The sequence below is a fragment of the Alternaria viburni genome, assembly GCF_023758015.1.
Source record: "Alternaria viburni strain BMP 2772 chromosome Unknown scaffold_14, whole genome shotgun sequence".
In the NCBI taxonomy this organism is placed as follows: domain Eukaryota; kingdom Fungi; phylum Ascomycota; class Dothideomycetes; order Pleosporales; family Pleosporaceae; genus Alternaria; species Alternaria viburni.
Window position 1 is genome coordinate 867,870 of NW_026055783.1, and position 17,889 is coordinate 885,758.

General features: G+C 52.9%; 6 protein-coding genes across 6 annotated transcripts; 1 reads left to right on the top strand and 5 right to left on the bottom strand.

Annotated features, from left to right (window-relative positions):
• Nucleotides 1-140: 140 nt before the first annotated feature.
• Nucleotides 141-2,488, bottom strand: J4E79_006990 (uncharacterized protein; the record flags this gene model as incomplete). Its single annotated transcript, XM_049355858.1, has 3 exons — nucleotides 141-1,118; nucleotides 1,209-2,033; nucleotides 2,348-2,488. The coding sequence occupies 3 exons, from the start codon at nucleotides 2,486-2,488 to the stop codon at nucleotides 141-143; spliced, it is 1,944 nt and encodes a 647-aa protein (XP_049209887.1).
• Nucleotides 2,489-3,671: 1,183 nt separating this feature from the next.
• Nucleotides 3,672-6,005, bottom strand: J4E79_006991 (uncharacterized protein; the record flags this gene model as incomplete). Its single annotated transcript, XM_049355859.1, has 3 exons — nucleotides 3,672-4,626; nucleotides 4,677-5,047; nucleotides 5,100-6,005. 3 exons carry the CDS (start codon nucleotides 6,003-6,005, stop codon nucleotides 3,672-3,674), a joined length of 2,232 nt encoding a protein of 743 aa, XP_049209888.1.
• A 536-nt stretch (nucleotides 6,006-6,541) lies between these two features.
• On the bottom strand, nucleotides 6,542-7,866 carry J4E79_006992 (uncharacterized protein; the record flags this gene model as incomplete). The annotated part of the gene is made up of 3 exons (XM_049355860.1): nucleotides 6,542-7,111; nucleotides 7,159-7,643; nucleotides 7,707-7,866. 3 exons carry the CDS (start codon nucleotides 7,864-7,866, stop codon nucleotides 6,542-6,544), a joined length of 1,215 nt encoding a protein of 404 aa, XP_049209889.1.
• Nucleotides 7,867-8,414: 548 nt separating this feature from the next.
• Nucleotides 8,415-9,183, top strand: J4E79_006993 (uncharacterized protein; the record flags this gene model as incomplete). Its single annotated transcript, XM_049355861.1, has 2 exons — nucleotides 8,415-8,627; nucleotides 8,680-9,183. 2 exons carry the CDS (start codon nucleotides 8,415-8,417, stop codon nucleotides 9,181-9,183), a joined length of 717 nt encoding a protein of 238 aa, XP_049209890.1.
• A 2,063-nt stretch (nucleotides 9,184-11,246) lies between these two features.
• Nucleotides 11,247-12,654, bottom strand: J4E79_006994 (uncharacterized protein; the record flags this gene model as incomplete). The annotated part of the gene is made up of 5 exons (XM_049355862.1): nucleotides 11,247-11,617; nucleotides 11,969-11,997; nucleotides 12,152-12,283; nucleotides 12,449-12,538; nucleotides 12,641-12,654. The coding sequence occupies 5 exons, from the start codon at nucleotides 12,652-12,654 to the stop codon at nucleotides 11,247-11,249; spliced, it is 636 nt and encodes a 211-aa protein (XP_049209891.1).
• A 2,110-nt stretch (nucleotides 12,655-14,764) lies between these two features.
• Nucleotides 14,765-17,784, bottom strand: J4E79_006995 (uncharacterized protein; the record flags this gene model as incomplete). The annotated part of the gene is made up of 3 exons (XM_049355863.1): nucleotides 14,765-14,902; nucleotides 14,954-17,177; nucleotides 17,255-17,784. 3 exons carry the CDS (start codon nucleotides 17,782-17,784, stop codon nucleotides 14,765-14,767), a joined length of 2,892 nt encoding a protein of 963 aa, XP_049209892.1.
• Between the last annotated feature and the right edge of the window lie 105 nt (nucleotides 17,785-17,889).

The following is a 17,889-nucleotide window of genomic DNA, read 5'->3' on the forward strand; positions in this document are numbered from 1 at the left end:
ATTGAAATGTTGGTACAAACGTCGTCAGTTCATCAAATGCACATCAAACAGCCAACCGCATCCCATAAGAAGCAAAACTCCCGCCACTGCACTCGAATCGCACCTGGGTATCTTGGCATGCTCCTCGCAATCGCTACCGGCTAATGATCATGCACCAAAGCCTTTTGTACCGCTGCATCGACGTCCTTGCGCCTATACCCCGGTGATCGCCCGAGACACACGCCGTGTATAATGATCTCTGTCGTAATCGTCAGCCAACTGTTGACCTCTCGTGGATGTGTACACTCACCATCAATCAGCTTCGAAACGTCTAGCCAGGCAGTCTTCTTCCGTTTCTGCCTCACCACTGGTAGAGCTGCCGCTACATCGCTCATCATGTTCATGCCCAGATCTATGTTGTCCATGTGAAAGGCGGGTGTATGCGAAAACCCATAATCATACCCAGGTGCGAGATCCAAACCCAGGGTCTGATCATATGATATTTCGTAGTTGACAAGCCTAGGGTATTCACCGGTGTTCCCAAAAGACAGGTCTAGCCCATAAGATCCACTATCCGCGATGTTGTAAGAGTTGTTTGGCGGATTTGTCGAGGTGGTTGACGGAGCTGCCGATCCGTTTGCGGAGTTCTGGTGAAGAGGAGGCAGACTCGTCGCGTTGTGTGGCCGATGCCGTAGTGCACTATTGGGGGTTCTGGACAGTTCTTCGTCGTCAACCTCGATGACACACTCGGCGAACGAGCTTTTCGGGTCGAGCTTGCACGAGTACTTTTCTTCCAAGTAGCCCTGTACGTCGTAACAATCGAACCATTCCCCCTCGTATCCCCGGAGGTCCACGCCGCGTAGCTCTTCACTCCTACCGTCTTCTGTATTCTCTATTATGAGCACCTTGTTCTCTGTTGGCCCAATTTGCCGTACGTTCCATCCGTTTCTGACAGACTTTACGTTGCCGGCAGCGTCCCGTCGCGGATAATGAGTTCCTGCACCACCGAGATGGAGGAATGGCGACTCCCACCAATCCAGGTCTTCGTCAATGCCACGGGCCATGATAGTTCGGAAGCGGCTTCGTATTTGCTCGAGGGTCTCATGAGGTAGAGAAAGCTTGAAGACACGGTTGATTGCCTAGCTGTCATGATTAGCCTTGTATCACTACTGGGGAAATGACAGTGAAGCCAAAGAAACAATTCCTACATCGACTAGCTGAAAACGTACCGTAGGACGAGCTTGGGCGTTGCTAAGCAAATGGAACCCCGCCTCAAGCGCCGCCCTCGACAATCGTCTCGCAAATGTTGTTTCTTGGAAACTGTACGTTGTGACCGGAGGGAGCGTCTTCGACGATATTTTCGATAGAGGCGGCGTGGGCAGTCTGTTCGTTGGCGGTGTCGCTTCAGGCGTCGGTACACGGACGGAGTACGTGTGTAGGTTTGATGTTCCATACGGTGGTTGATGCTGACTCAGAAGGTCTACAAGCCCGAAAGGCAGCTGCGTCGGTTGGGATGAAGTATGCGATGGTGATGGGTCTGCTGGAGGCTGCGAAGATCGGTGCGACTGGTCGAAGACCGAACCAGCTCCAAACTGACGGCAACCCACCAGATCGCTCCTGCGGGAGTCTACATTGCCATATGCAGCACTGATGTGGGCAAGGTAGCTATCCGGTGTTGACAATTGTGGCTGCGGACGCTTCTCAGCGGCTGGTTTCGGAACTGCGGAATATCCCCATCCAATGTGCTGCACTTCAGGCTCCGGTTCAGCCAGCTTTGGTGCACCATTCCCTTCAATCCCGTGTTCGCCGTGTTCACCATCTTCGTCTCCCTCGTACTGGCCTTCGTTGGCTGTCTTTGTTAAGCTCGCGAACGTCTCCGTTACCAGCTTGAACTCTTGGGCCAAACTCGGATTCAGCTGTAAAAGACCTGACTTGACGGTGGACTCGTTTAGTTTTAGAAAGGCCTTGTTCATCTGCTCGATTATCGAGTGGAGCTGTGTGCTTTGACTCTTCAACGACGCGATGGTGGTTTCCTTCCGCTGCCGATATGCACGCTGCGCAAGCCGGATTTGAGTTCTTCGTCTCTGGTACACCTGTCAGTACATTCGACATGAATGCTGAGATCGGATCGCGAGGAGCTTCATGCTGGGTAGTGTCATCTGGAGCACGGCAGGCTCATCAGCGTCGTTCACAGGAGGTGGGGATGACGATGAGGAGCTCACAGTGGGTCGAGCTGGAGAACACATCAACAACTTGACAGCTTCTTCGATCAGGACAGGTGCGCATGTCTCGTTTACCCTCCCGCTCCAAGAGTTGACAACGACGAATCGGGTAGATAGAACAAAAAGGACGTTGCGTCTCCACTCACATCTGCAGCCGTGGCGTCCTGTGTGTCTACCCGTGGACGGCCCCTAGCCTTCTTCCCTCCAGCACCACCGTCATCAACGCTGTCCCTCCTGCGTGAGCGCTTCCGTGATGTCTGCGCCTGTTCTGATTCTGAGCTCGTCATGATTCTGGTTTTCGCTTCTGATACCGCTGATCGAACAGAGTAAGGTCCGGAGGTATGTCACCGAAGGAGTTCGGTGGAACCAATAGCGAGACTGACTACGAAAGGCGAAAGGATGCTGAACCGAAGTCGGTCTCCACGGACTACTAATCACTCCGTTCCGACTCTTGAAACACCGCTATCGTTCACTTGTGAGGAAAATCGTAAACGCTTCGTACAGATTCTTAATGGAGTAATTTGGTTCGCGTAAAAATAGCGGGAAGACGTTGTGTACATGTAGATTGCATCCAGAACTAGTTCAACCTGACGCAAGCCAGACGGTAGGTATGGAAAAGCAAAAGATGCTCCGGCGCCGATTCAGTGAACGGCCGCTACAGCTCACAAGGTTCGAGATCGATCAAGGGTCCGCTGTTACACGGGGCTAATGCGCGTCTCCGCACAGGATGCGGCTAGTTCCTGCTGTCTGTAGGGCGAAGAGGCGGACGAGTGCATGGGCGGGTGGGTTCATGACCATAGGTTTGCAGGCGTTGTGGTCCCATCTACGTGGGTTTATTTGCGTGCAAATTTATAACTCGCAAGCCTACCCTAGACATTCTTGATGGTGAGATGTTTAAGACCGAGGTCGTCGGACCTTAGTAGCTGGGTGTGACCAATTGTTTCGTTGTGCGTCTTGTAGCTCTGGTGCAGTTCGGGAGGCTTTGGCAGCATGATTACTGAACAACAAATTTCCCGGAACGGCAAGTGCCGCATGCCAAGCGCTTCACGTGACAACCAAGGTGACTCCTGTCAGCAGTCTGCAGGGCTGGCGGTTATAAATTTTTCCCTCGCTTCATTGTCAGCTGGTTTCTTGTCAGCGCTTGATTATATAAGCTGTTTAAACCTCTCTAGCTTGGTAAATCAAACGGCCCCCTTTACGCTTCAGAGCGCGATACCTGGGCAGGCGCTTCCTTGGGTAGCTTCAGCCAAGTCAATACGGCATACGGGCGACGCGGCACCGGGAACAACGTAGATCCTAGAATATACAGATCATGACGTCAATGTTTTAATGAACGAGTGAACGAGACTGTCCAACTTACAAGTTGACGATGTCACAATCACGACTTCCATGCGTCTCAGGTACCAATGCACTAGCCCGGTCAAGGATATTTAGAGCTTGTGTATGATCACATAATCTAACGTTGTATATCTATGCTGATGCTTGCCCTGGACCGTGTCTAAGCTTCGGCACGACGCCCAACCAGTTGTTCGATTGTTCATCTTCGCCCTGCTCTGCAGCGGCCGCTGCGTGCCCACCCCCAGACTCCCCACTAGTGTTCTTCTCCGCATCATCATATCTATCTCGAACCCCATGCCCTGTTTGCTGACTGTTTGCATCCTTTACCTCCGCCTCATGTTCCCGTACCGGTCTTTCGCTTCTCTCTGCCTCTCTCCGGGAGGGGCTTGCAGATCTAGGCGCATCGGCAGCCGCATGATGACTAGTCCGAGATTCCTCCGCCGATAAAATAGCACGATCCTCATCTATGCGCTTTTCTCCTCTGTCTTCTGCCTTGATCCATGTTTGCAGATCCTCCTCTGAAGGTTTATGGAAACACCACATCTCATCAGAAGTCGTGTATCCAGTGCCCATACCGCCTTGAAAGTTGCGCTTAAACTTTCTTTGCAGACCAGCAGCTAACCGTTTCCTGAACTCATTGTCAACTCGTAGTCGGGCAGCTATCCACTGGTCGTTCGGTCGGTGGTCGTTGGGCATGTCTTCCATAAGAGGCGTGTCCAGAATCTTCTCATCTGTCATACATCGATTGATGATGGACTTTCCGCCTCCCGAGTCGGGCGTGACCAAGCGGAGGAACTCGAGGCTAGTGCTGACGTTGAGATCAATAGCTCTTTGCGGATGGACGGTGGCCTTCATGAACAACGATGAGACATGCTTATACAAGATCGAGAAGTCGCTTTGGTTGATGTGAACGGAGCCTCGGACCGTAAGAAGATACGCAGGGGCACCATGCTCGCTGGCCTCCTTCATCAGGGACATGGACGCATCCCAGTTTTTCTGCCAATACATGAACGCTTCACTGGCGATTCCCAGCAGGGGGAGGTGTATTCGGTGCTTCGGGTCTTCCACAGGTGGCTTTACAGGCGCGCTACAAATGTGTTAGTTCCAATGTAACGATGGGGAGAAAGATATAGTCACCCCCAGATATCGTAGATTATCCCCGCTTGCACATTAGTAAATCTTTCGGTGTGCCTGAGCACTTCTACCACTGTTGCTGCTCCGAAACTATGGCCAGCCACTGTCATTTTATCTACGTGAAAACGATGTTTCCATTGTGCCCAATCGATTCCGCCCAGACCTCTGGAAGAGCCTCCAACGTAGCCTTCGCCTCGGAGATTCTGTCGTGCGATTTCCTCTCCATCGCCGTCAGATATCATCTTGAGTACACGGTATGCTTCCTCGAGCTCGCAAAGGCGCAGCTCTATCTGTGCGCTGCGCAGTTCGCCGTCGACGCCGTGCTCATTGTTCGGTGCGGTGTCCATCGGGTTATCTTTGGGGAAGATGTAGTCCTGCTATAGTCAGCCTAATAGTTCCTGCATTACAGAACCTCACACTACGCACGACATAGTGATAACCTTGCGCAATTTCTTCGTCAGTGTGATCCAGATGCTGGAACTTCGTAAAGTCTTTGTCGTCTTCTGCGTCTCCGTCGCAATCCGTATGGTTCGCTTTCCCTCCTCCTTGGGCATCCTTTCTCCGCTTCCCTCGCTTCTTGTGATTAATGAAAGTCCGCGGCCCACTCCCGTCCCTATGCTCCACCGCGCAAACGACGAAGCCGTAGCTCGCGAATTCAGAGCATAGGCTACTGTATGTAGTTCTAGAGCCACCAAGACCATGACTAAACATCAACAGTGGGAACATGGGCTCATCGTTCATGCCCTCGGGCGGACTACCCTGCTGGTTCTTGATCTCATACCCGTCTTTCTTCATGTTGCCTTCCGGAGGCCAATGGGTCGCAGGAGGGGCGTTCCTAAAACCGCGCAATTTGGTGAGCATGGTGGTCGCGCCAAAGACGCCGATGCTTATAGGGCTCGGTATGCCAGCAAACCGCGCATAACCCTTCGCCGTCTCCATGCGCGGCCTTGGAAGCCATGTCTCGCGACTCCATTTCTTCTCTCCTCCTGGGGCGTTCCCGTTACCACTCCCGAACGAGGCTGGGTAATATAGTGTAAACAAGACAGTCTCCAACTGCAGAAGGTGCCGGCCCTTGCGCTTGATGTTCGAGATCGGACGAGGGTGTTCGACAGGGACTTCTATCTCCATGCTGCCTATGGAGTATGGCCCTGAAGTGGGAGAGAGGGTCGAGTTCGGGTAAGGGAGATGATCGCGTATCGATGCGGGCGGTCTTGTGCGTGGTTTCTTCGCGTTGGGTATCTTGCCCGAGGACGAGGGATTGAGGATGCTGTGTCGACGGGCGTCATCTTCGTCACCCGTGATGCGCGTCTTTTGACGCTCAAGGAAAGACATGGTCGATGGCGAGCGGTGGTGTGAAGGGTGATCGAGGGTATCTTAGAAGAAAAACCGCGTAACAAAACGGTCGCGGTAGGACCACGCCTCAGGGTGATGAAAGCGATACAGCGATCGCGAAGAACAACGGCCGAGAATGCTTCGCCATGCTTAGCAGGCGCTAGGAGGCCCCGCCTGAAACGCTTGCTCCGCTGGCGAGACTGTGCGGATGCGCCCGGGAGACCTAGCTGTAGTGTTTGGTGTTTTGTGAGAATGCCGATGATGTCATGGGCCGGTTCCCGTGGAGCGCGTAAGTGGGGCCGATACCCCTTCGCCGTCCCTGACGAGCGCAGACACTCGGCCCACATCAAGCATGACGTGAATTTGCTGGCGTTCAATTTAAGTCATGCTGAAATTGAGCTATCAACTAAGATGATGAATATCATACTTTTCCAAAAGTTGCACAGTGTGCAATATAGCACATAACGCGAGATAGACAGAAGACATATGCGATTAACATCTCATGGGTGCTGCAGACTCGGTCGCTTTAACTCAGGCTATGAGGTCTTCGACCTGTCCACCACTGGATATTGATCGGTACCGAAAGTAGAGTTGAGCGACACCTGTCCCGAAATCTTACCGTTCTCCATGCGGATCCACGTGTCGACCACCTTCGCATCCAGCATATCCTCCTTGACGACGATCTGACGCGCGCCGCGTGTCCAATCAGTGTAGCCACCATAGCCTGAGTGACGATTGAAGCAGATATTCAGCCCGTTGCCGTTGCTAGGAGAGTTGCCAGGGAGGTCTTTGGCCCATTTCATGCACCAGTCTACACCATGGTCGTGACCCGAGAAAACGGCCATGAGGTTTTCCGTCTCTACGAGCGCCTTCATGAAGGGAATGTCGGCTCCACTGTACTTGCAGTTGTTCCCAGTATGATCGCAAATATCGCCCTGGTTTCCTACACTCTCCTCGTTGATGCCTGGGTTCGCCGTCTTGGAACGCCCGTTATGTTGAAAAGAATCTGCAGCGTGTATCGGGATGTGCACGAAAGCCATGCTAGGAACCGCGCGGCCATATTGCTGGCGAAGGGCGTTATTGGTATTGCGGAACCATTCGACAACCTCCAAGAATCAGTACGTTATGAACCCCTGTAACAAGAGTCTCATACCTTCTCGTCGACCCAGTTCGGAACACCGACATCATCACCAGTGGGTTGATACTTCATGCCTCCTTTGCTATCAAAGAACCACAACAGCATCTTTAGATCAGAAGAATCCGTAGAGCTGTACACCGGGACAAAATAGTTGCTCCAGCCGACTTGATTGACATCTCCAGACACAGACTGCGTCGTGAAGGAGAGTTTCTTGCCATTGTTGCCCTTGACGTCCGACCACATGTGTTCGGACATGGCACTAGTGCTGCAAGTCTTGGAACCATCATGATTGCCGAATGTTGCGCCGAAAGGCAGGTTGCGGGCGACGAGTGGAGCCACGATCTGATCGATCAACGGATTTGCGTCTTGAGGGGCCACCCACTCACAGGAGAGGAGATCGCCGTTGAGGACGACGAAGTCGGGCTGCTCGTTGTCGAGGACTGAGTTCATGACACCGATCGTTTTGAAGTCTGCGAATGGACGGCCGCGCTGAGACTCAGCTACAAGTTGTTAGTATATACCGGTTTCAGGTTCATTCGACGTAGAGAGATGCGATGACTTACGCTCACCGAAGTGGAGGTCACTGAAGACGGAAATCGACAACTGTCTATCCGCAGCGAATTGGATACCTGCATAGTAGGGCGCGGATCTGCTGTGAAGCACAGCGGCACTCACTGTTGAAGCCAGCAGCCAGATGAATTGGGTAGACTTCAAGGTAGCCATAACGGGCTAAGTGGGATGTTGTAAGTTGATGCACTTAGAGGCAGCAGGTAGTCGAGCCGAAGGTGAAGCAAGATCAGTGGAAGTGAGGGTGCATTGCAAGCAAAGGAGGCGAGACCAGAGTGAAAGACTTGCTCACGCAGATAGCGAGGGTGAGTGCAGGAAGGGGCGTGGGGGCCTACAACCCAATGGGATCGAAGGTGAAGAGCGAGCGGCATCATGGGAAAGAGCTGATTGAACTCATCTCAGGTCTCGTTGATACTTTACGTTGTAACGTCTACGCCGCCTATCTCAGATGCGGCAGTCGTGTATGTTGTCTCTATTCCCCTACAATCACCTCATCACGCAAAATTTAATGCCATTCCAATAGAAACACAAGGACGAACGGCCCCAATACCAGCCCATTCAAGATTGGGGCTATTTGAAGTGTGGAGGAAGGTAGGCAGGGAAGGAATGGCCGGGGGTCCGCTCTGGACGGTCGCGCTAGCCAAGACTTCCCCACCAAAATTTCCAGACGCGAAGTTGGGGATCAGTCCTTCACCTCCGCCGCCATGAACGCCGAGGCTTATCTGCGCAAGCAAGGCTGGCAGGGCTCAGGTCACTCGCTCGACCAGACCGGCCGCGGCATCAAGAAGCCGCTTCTTATCGCGCACAAGAACGACCAGCTAGGACTCGGCAAGAAGAAGCAGGCGCATACGACAGACGACCAGTGGTGGTTGCGCGCATTCGACCAGAGTCTGCAGAGCATTGGTACAGGCAAGGACGTATGCAGTCATGTACCACTGCGCACGATCAAACAGCTAATGTCCCGCTCAGAGCACGCTTGACCAGATCCGCACCCAAGGCATCTATCGCGGAGGTCTCTATGGCTTCTTCGTAAAGGGCGAGATGATAGGAGGTACAATTGGAGAATCCTCAGCGACCACCACAGACGCATCGAATCCCGCTTCCGGCGCAAGCACGCCTCCCACATCCGCATCCGACACCGAGACGCCCGCGCCTACCAAGGGGAAATCCGACAAGAAGAAGCGCAAGCGAGACGAGGGAGATGCTTCGGTCAGCAAAAAGGCGAAGAGCGAGGCGGTCGAATCGAAGAATGAACAAAGTCCGGCGGCAGTCACAGGCAAAGACCTGAAGGCCGTAACTAAGAAGCTTGCGAAGCTGAAAACCGAAGAAAAGGCCGACTACGAGATACGCGCGAAAGCAAAGGGCCAGACACTCGAGCAATACGTCCTCCGTCGCATTCAGAAGAAGACAGAAACGCGCGCTCCTAAGCCGGTCGAAGTCATCAAGGAGAAGAAGAGCAAGAAGGTGCAATAACCACGAAGATACAATGGTGTAGATGGAGAGAACAGTAGACGATCACACCACTCTCAGGGTCGGCGCAGGATGCTCGCAGCCTTTTCAGGGCCGACCGACCCGTGAAGCGCATGTGGGAGCTGTCCGGAGAGCAGAAGTAGAAGGATCTTGGCTCGAGGGGCTATATGCCGCCGATTCATGTTTGACGAGCCGGGCGTTATCGTCAGGAATGATACCCAAGTCTGTAGGGGCCGCTGACGACTACTCCCGGAAACGTGGTCTGAACGCAAAACAAGGGCCACAACGAGAGCACCGGAGCAGAGAATTGACCGGGAAGCGCAACGTTGTAGACTCGGGACTTCTAGGCCCATGCCGTACGTGCGGAATACTGTATTATACCAATATCGCGATGTAGTTACAGACGAGTATTATTCGGTCACTCAAATAAACAACACGATTAGCATTCACATCTTACATTGCACCACCATCTCATCCCCGCTATTATACACTGCTTCGTTCCACCAATACACACAAACAACCCCATCGTAAAAATCGTCATCGTCAGTCGAGAAGGGAAAGAAAACCCACCAAACTCATCGACAAGACAAAAACTTACCAAAAGCAGAATTTTGTCAATAAATCACCTCGCCCAGCTAACTCAACCCGTCTTCCCACTCAGAATCCAGGGCCTCTTCTCCCAAAAATCGTCCTTGATGATATCCACGTGCTCCATCAGCACCATCGCCTTACTCCGCTTCTTCTTGTCTTTATCCCTCTGCGTACGACTCATGGGTACGGGCCATCCTTCGTTCGCCTGTTGAGGCGCAGTAGCTGCAGCCTTACTATTCGTTTCCGATTGTGGTTGTTTGCCTTTATCCGGCCTGGCCTTTGAAGAGTTGGACTTGGAGGGTTTGGCTGTGCTGGTGTCTTTGTTGCGACTGCTGGTGGACGGGCGACTGGTGGGAAAGGCTTGGGAACTTGGCCCTGCAGCTGATGTTGAGGATATTAGGGTGTGGAGATCGGGGCCTGAATGAGGGTATGGTAAGGTTGCTGATGTGGGCGCAGACTGCGTTGGTGTGGAAAAGGCGTGGAGTTCTGCAATACCTGGGTGGGAGATGTGGTCTTGGGTGCTCCAGCCTTGACCCGCTCTGTTGTCTGAGTCGCTCGGCCTTCGCTGAGGCGACTCACTGCCGTTGATGGCATACTTGCTCCAGTCTTGCCGTGGGCTGTTTCCTTTGACCTTCTCTCGCGTGCGCATCTCCTCTTCTGCACTCATTGGCGGACTGGGCAGAGCCTTGTTCTTTTGGATCGGCGGACTGACTTTGCGGGGCGGCGTCGATGTCGCATCTCGGGGGCTAACGATGCTCTCCTTCTCATCCAAAGTATCTCTCGTGGCTTTGAGAGTTGACGTTGATCGATGGACTGGCAAAGACAGTTTCCGCGGCTTGCTGTTGGCAGGAATGCTGGATATTCGCAGTGGTATAGACGGGGGCTTCACTGCAGGTGTGCTAGATGATGCAAAATATGAAGGCAGAGAGGGCTGGCTCGGCGATCGTTGTTTGACACGCGAAGGCTTCACTTGAGGTGGGTATGAATGTGTCAAAGAAGCAGAAGCGGAGTGGGAGAATCCATGGCTGGCCGCTGCAGTGGCATGGTGGCGGTAGCCTGCTATAGGAAAATCTGCGGGAAAATCGCCCTGCGGTGTCACTGGGGAGAAGTTGGTACGTGTTGTCGGATTCGGTTGGCTCAATGACATCGGAGGCTTGCTGCTTGGCTTCAATATTGGTGGGGACAGCGGCAAAGGCGTCAACGATGGTAGATGTTGCTTGCCGTTCAAGGAGCCATTGTTGTTCCAGGTTGCAGTCGTTGGTGGGGAGAGCGGCATGGACGAACCTGGCATGGTACCCTCACCATCGGAGCCAATCGGATTGGACCTGAGTGGGTTGGGGAATGCTGATCTCGAAATCGTAGGTGGCGATGGCGGCGGTGATGGCGTCGATGTTGTGGAGAGAAAGGTTGGACGTCTGCATAGGCCTGGATTCTCCATCATCTCTTTTTTGTCCGGCAGATAGGGGATAGACCTCTCAATAGACTGTGATGCCCGGTGATTGGACGCTCGCTTTGGTGTTGGCTGAGCGATCGGTGGCGTTGGGAAGTCCGACAGCACGGGTGACGACAATGCCTCGGTCGGTGGTGTAGGGAAAAACTGCCACGGTTAGATACGTGGACGTGAATTCTGATGGTGCTGAAGCATCTCTTACATCTCTGTACAGCACCGTGCCTTTCTTGAAGCACTCTGGTTCGTTGTTGTAGTTGATTCCGAACTCCTTGAACAAGATCTCGTTCTTGTCGGATGACACTGTGCCTTTGAGTCTTTGCTCTGCTTCTCGCGCTCCCATGCCACCCTGCTGAACAAGGGTCCAGAAAGTGGTGTTGTACAGATTGTTGATATGACCTGCACGACGGTCAGATTCACTCTACGACCGACACCAAGAGCAAGCAAAAGATCCAGTCTAACAAAAGAAAAGGCAGGAGGAAGGTGATGCATCAAACTACTTACAATCGGCTTGCCGCCAGCTCATATAGTGTCGAAGGTTGATATCGCTTGGGTATAAAACCGCACGCCCATCGAATGTCGGTAGGGGTGCTGTGAGTGGCTTATCCGGAAAGTATGTTGACCAAGAATACACATAGTAAGCAGTGAAAGTCGAGACAATCGTCGTAGTCAGTTTGCTAAACGGGGATCAGTTCTAGACGAATGACCACCGGAGGTGATAAAGTTGCACCAATAGGAGGATTCCCGTACCTGGCTCGTCGTTCGAATAAGGCGCAGTCCTTGTGAAAGACGAAACTGCGACCCACGTCAGCTAAGCCGCCCCGAAACATGCTGCCCCACCCCTGTGTATACCGCGCTGGGAACATTGGGCAGCTCGATGGAGGCATAATCAATCTCAAACACAACGTGCTCGAATAAAAGAATGCAACATACCTGTATTCGTCGCTGTTGCCAAATGCAAGGACAAGGTCGGGCAGCTCTTTCATGACCGCTACAGCCGCAGCATTCATGACATCAAGGCCATTCTTGTCGTTAGGCTTGAGGAACTCATATTTGGACGTGAACCTGTTCGCGCGTTGTTAACAATGGCCCTTGTTGGTGTACAATAGCCGAGATGTTGGCCTGGGGCAGCAATTCCGTTCATGCAACATGGTGACGGGTACCTGCATATCCCGGACCAAGAAAGTTTGCCCACGGCGCAAGTGAGGGAGAGAGAATTGGTGAGCGTACTTGGAAAAGCCACGTCCGTCTATCCGTACTACGATCCAGGTGTTGGGAATTAGATTGTCGGGCTGCTCGAACCCGCGCACGTATTCGAATCTGGAGTCCGTTAGTTGAGTTCCGGTGAGTTTGTGCAGGCGGCCAGCTCTGGACGTTGGCGGCAGCTTCCCCACCCGCTTCGAAAAGCTATTGATTACTCACTTGCTGTTCGCCATTTATGGCCTCTCTGCAGATAACAACCTTTCTGCCCCTGCAAAGGCGCACGGCATAGTCTTTGAGCGATGAAAGACAAGAATTGACGGACGTCAGCGTGAGCTTGTTTGCTGCTCAGGAGTGCGTAAGTGTGGTTTTGAAGGCTGAGAGTCCGGGGCTTAGGCTAACCCGGTGTGCAGTACAGCAAAAGACGGTGTTTCAGGTTTGCAGATGTAATGCAGCTACCGCGACAAGCTTCTCGAGCCGACTGAAGCGCGGATAACGAGCGCGCAATTGGCACCCTCCGAACTGGCTATCATGCATTGCGTGGGTTACCCGCGGGTCGCAAAGTCTTTGAACATGGGATGAGTCCCCACACTCCGTTCCGGACGATCTGTGGCGCTCGGGCCAACGCCTTCCTCTCCAACAAAGCGACGCGCCCGCCGACACACGACCACCACCTTATCGCCTTCATGCACCAAGAGAAAGAGCTTCAGTGTACAAAGCAGAGTTGTACGCGTCCTTGCGCCAAGCCACTCTAGCATCTCCCCCTCATCGCACAGACAGACGCATGAAGCACTCGGACATGCGGCATCTCCCGACCCATACGTAGTTGCCGGAGCGGAGCGAGCGGTGAATGTGCTCAGACGCGTGCCTGTGCTTCTCGCAAATAACAGCCACGTGTGGCACCTGCTACGGGCTTCATGCTGGGAGGGATGGCGTAGCCTGACGCATACGGGACACCGGTTCTTTAGGAATCCAACTAAGGCCAGCCGCTACGCCATCCTCAAACAACAACACCATGCAATGTATACAAACACTACCGAAATCTTTCCGGATAGCTCCTATCCACCGGTTCTATAGCCTCTATCGCCACAATATACGTCTCGACCTCCGGAATCTGCAGCAGCGTCTTCGTCAAATCGCCGCGTTCAGGATTTAGGTTGTTGCCCAAAGATCTGTGGGGGTTCATACAGCAGCATGAACTCTGCACCCTTGTTCGTTCCTCCTGAGCTTTGTCCTCGTTCTTTAGCGATAGTCTAGCGAGAGTATTCTCCTGGTGGTGGTAACCAAAGTGCGTCAGCCACTCAGCGATCGGCATACTCACAATTACAATTAATTTTTGGTATCACCAGGCATCACCACAAACAAGAAGCCGGGCCGGCGCATCAAAACATCAATCTCGGCCTTGTTATTCTCCGCTATTTACTGCAGGTCCCGTCCCGCACATCTCAACTTTGGATCGTCGGTCGATCTCGTGTCTTGGCACATATATGTTCCAAAGACAGCATGTGAAAAGGGCCGTTCTCACGGCTCGGCCAGAAACAAACGTGGTAGCCAAGACTTTTTATCTAATTCTTACACGACGGGTATTGGCGAAGTTGGCGTCATGAGTCCATGACGGGGTTAGTCTATGCCTGTTAGTGTCAATTCTAGATGGCATACGACAGCTAGAAGCAAGACTTTCTGAAGAATCACCCCCAAGCCCGACCTCAACGTCGAGATCTTGTGTTCGCGCTCGTTCTGTGATGATCCGATTGCAACTACTTCGAGTGGTACGTTGGGTGGTTGTGTATGTGATGACTCTGCGATGAGAACGTCGAGATCAAGATGGAAGCATGTTACAAGATGTTCATTTTTCTCGTGAGAATAAAGGATTCACAAAACCATATCCCTGACGTCCACTATTTCTGTGCATCGTGCGCCAACCCCACCGCTCTCCAGAAACCGATCTTCCTTCGCCTGTCCTTGCACACCGGCCTGCTCAATTGCCGATGAGACGTAGTCTTCCGGCGTCAAGCACTATCTTGTGATACCCCATGCAGCTAGACTTAGACTGGCTGTTGATGTTCCGTAAAATACTTTTGTGGCTGGATTCTTGTTAGAACTCCATCAAGCTGCATGTGTGCTACCAGGCGCCGAGTGCCTATCTCGATAGCAATGTGATATGCACAGAAGTTGATGCGCAGCTGTGGATTACAGGACAAGAAGACATGATTCTCGTCCTTCCCGCAGCTTCAAACTAGGTGCTCCAGGGACCGCTTCGAGTTAGGATACGAGACAATGAGGGGATTTCTAGACTCGACGATTGAGATGTCGAATGAATTAAGCAAAGTGCCAAAGAAATTCTGTTCAAGGCACCAGTGCATTAGATCGGAGGCCGAGGCCCGGTGTCGGCGGATCGATAGATAAAGGTGCCAATTGTGGCATCAAGGACTTCATCATCAACACCAAGTCGGCCGCTTTGAACGGCTTCTGCATGATGCGATCCTGTACAGCTTGTTAGTCTAGAAACGCTTTCGACAGTTACCATATACTCACTGCTCCAGCAGCAATAGCAGTATCGATCTGCTCTTTTCGAACGTTCGCCGTGACAGCAATCACAGGCAACCGTTCAGAAGACAGCACCCCCTGCTCCTCCTCCCTTTTCCGTATCTCGCGCATCGCACCAAGCCCATCAAGTACCGGCATCTCCAGATCCATCAACACGATGTCAAACGTTTCTCTCTCCAGTATCTCGAGCGCCTCCAGACCATGGTTTGCGACGGAGACGTGGCATCCAGCTTTTTTAAGTTGTTTGCCGAGCACTTGCTGGTTGATGATGTTGTCTTCCACCAACAGTACGTGGAGTTGCCGCATTGCCGCATCCTCATTGCCGGTTTGTTGAAACATCTCTTTGAGGGTCCTGGGCTTCCATTCCACTCTTCGCGTCTTGACGTAGAATCCAAAAGTCGAACCTTGGCCCTGGATGGATGACACGCCTATTTCGCCGCCTTGCTTCTCAGTAAGCTCCTTTGAGATGAATAGACCCAGCCCACTGCCGCCGTATTTGACATGCGTCTTCACGTTCGCTTGGCGGAAGCGCTCGAATATCTTGTGAATTTCCTTCTCTTGCAAGCCAATTCCCGAGTCCTTGACGGTGAACGCAAGATAGATTTCTTCACCGGTGCCCCAATCTGGATTGCTTGTAACATCGCCGTCTTGCTTGCCCTCAGTAGCCCAGAACATGTCTTCAGGAAAGAGTTCACGTGGATCTGAGGTGCTGGCGCCATAGCGGATGGAGAGGGCTGGCTCTTTCGATGGTTTGACGAACTTGATGGCATTCGTCAGTAGATTGATGAAGACTTGTGTCACGCGGGACGGATCCAGATGAAGGTGGTCAATGCCTAGACTCAAGAACGATGTGTCAGGTGTGACACTGTAAGAGATGTTGTGCGTCTTCATCTCAGCTTGGAAGATGTTGACAATGGATTCCACGAGCTTTGCGGGTTTGACTGCGACGGGCGTGATGGACAAGAGCATGGAGTCGAGCTTACTCAACGTAAGTACATCGTCGATGATACGCTTCTGATGATTTGCACATTGCATGATGACGTTTGCGCTTTGTATGTTGTCATTGAGAGTATCGAGACACGGTACAGGTATATCGGCGAGCTGCGTCTGGCACTCGACAACCGCGTTGGCAATCGCATCTGCGCAATGTACAATGGCGCTCAATGGGTTCCGCATCTCGTGTGAAACTACGTCAATGAAGGCTTCTTGCTGTCTTTTTGCTTCTCTTGCTTCGGCGGCTAATCGAGCCTGGAAGGTCTGCGCCCAGCACAGCCTGCTAATGTCAGTCGTACAAGCCATTACGCTTCTTACGCTTCCATGCTCGTCGCGGTACGGGAAGGCCAGAACCTGGATCTGGGCGGGTTCGGGATCCCCGGTAGGAGGCGTGTACATGCGCTTCATGCGCAAGTCGGCTGTGACGTGGTCGGCGCCTCTGATCAGACGCTCCCAAACATCATCAGCTTTTAGCCGATCATCCTCGTGATATGCGTCAAGGAAGGCAAGACCGATGGCATGTTCCGAAGGAGATTTCCCAGCTAGCTCATAATAGTGATCGTTGGCCCATAGCATATCACCATCAAGAGATACATGGCACATGCCAACAGACGCGTGATCGATCAGATGGCGTAGCTTGAGATCACTGAAAGCCAGATCAGTCTCGAGCTGCTCTTGACGCTTCTTGGTGGATTCATTGTCAACGGCAGAAGATATGATACTTGATACCATGCGACCTAGGTCCCGGATGAATTGCGTGCATATATCGTCGTGGGGGCGAAATGGATTGGTGCCGAAGACGAGGTAGCCGAAAAGGCGTGTTCCACTCATGATGGGCATTACGACGATCTTCTTGGAAGGCGCGCTCCAACCTCTCCACGAGGTAGCAAGAAATCGTTCATCATGCTCGATGACCATAGTGTCTATACCAGCTCGTCGCAGATCTGGTATTAGTCCTTGCTCACTATCGATAGTGGCTGTCTGGATAAGAAGGTCGTGCCCCTCGGGGAAACCAAATTGGCCATGGAGTATCAACTTGTTCGAGCCTGGGGTTGTGTCCATTCGGTAGAGCATGGACATGGGCACATCGTTGGCGTTGGTTTCGAGCGTGGTGAGAATGTGAGAGCAGACTGCGTCGACACATTGTGAGGGCACGGAGGCGAGTGTATTCAGGCAGGTGGTACGGCGGGCTGCGAGCTTCTGGCTTGTTACCTCGTAGCTAGTTGGGTCAGCTGTGTATTGGAAATAGGTCACTGGGAAACGCGTTTTCTAGCTTGGTTACTACACGTAACTCACGTTGTATTCATGAAGCCCTCGATAGCGCCTGGCATGCCGACTGGAACAAAGCCGCCAGAGAAGAAGGCCTCCTCTTGGTAGCCTCTGCGCTCGACAACCGTGGGCATGGCAGAGCTATAATTGACCCCAGTGCCTGTCCGCTTGGCCTGTATGAAGTACTGGCTGATGGACGGCCAGAGATCGGGAAAGCCATCCTGGAAGAGGGAGCCCATGAGGTTGGGGTGAGCGCCCCCGGCCAAGGGAGCATACGCCTCGTTGTATATGGCAGTGAGGTTGGAGATGTCTTCTCCCCACCAGAGGCAGGCTCCGCGCGAATCGGCCAGTACATAACTTGCGAACATGCGCAGCGTCGGGCTCCACGTGCTCAGTGGCCCCAGGCGGCTGCGCGACCAGTCCGTGGTGCGGAAGAAGGCGATATGGTCGGTCTGAGGTAGCGCCGCGGTCCAATCATCGTATGCGCATTCATCGTCGGGGTTCATGGGAGGAGCGCCGAAGCCTTCTTCGTCGGGGGGAGGAGTGAGCATCTGCATGTAGCTGCCGGCGCAGAGGTGGCAGTCGCGAGAGAGACACAAAGTGGCTGCAGCATCCTCAAAAGGAAGCGACGTTTGCGCAGACTGACGCGGTCAGGACCCGGT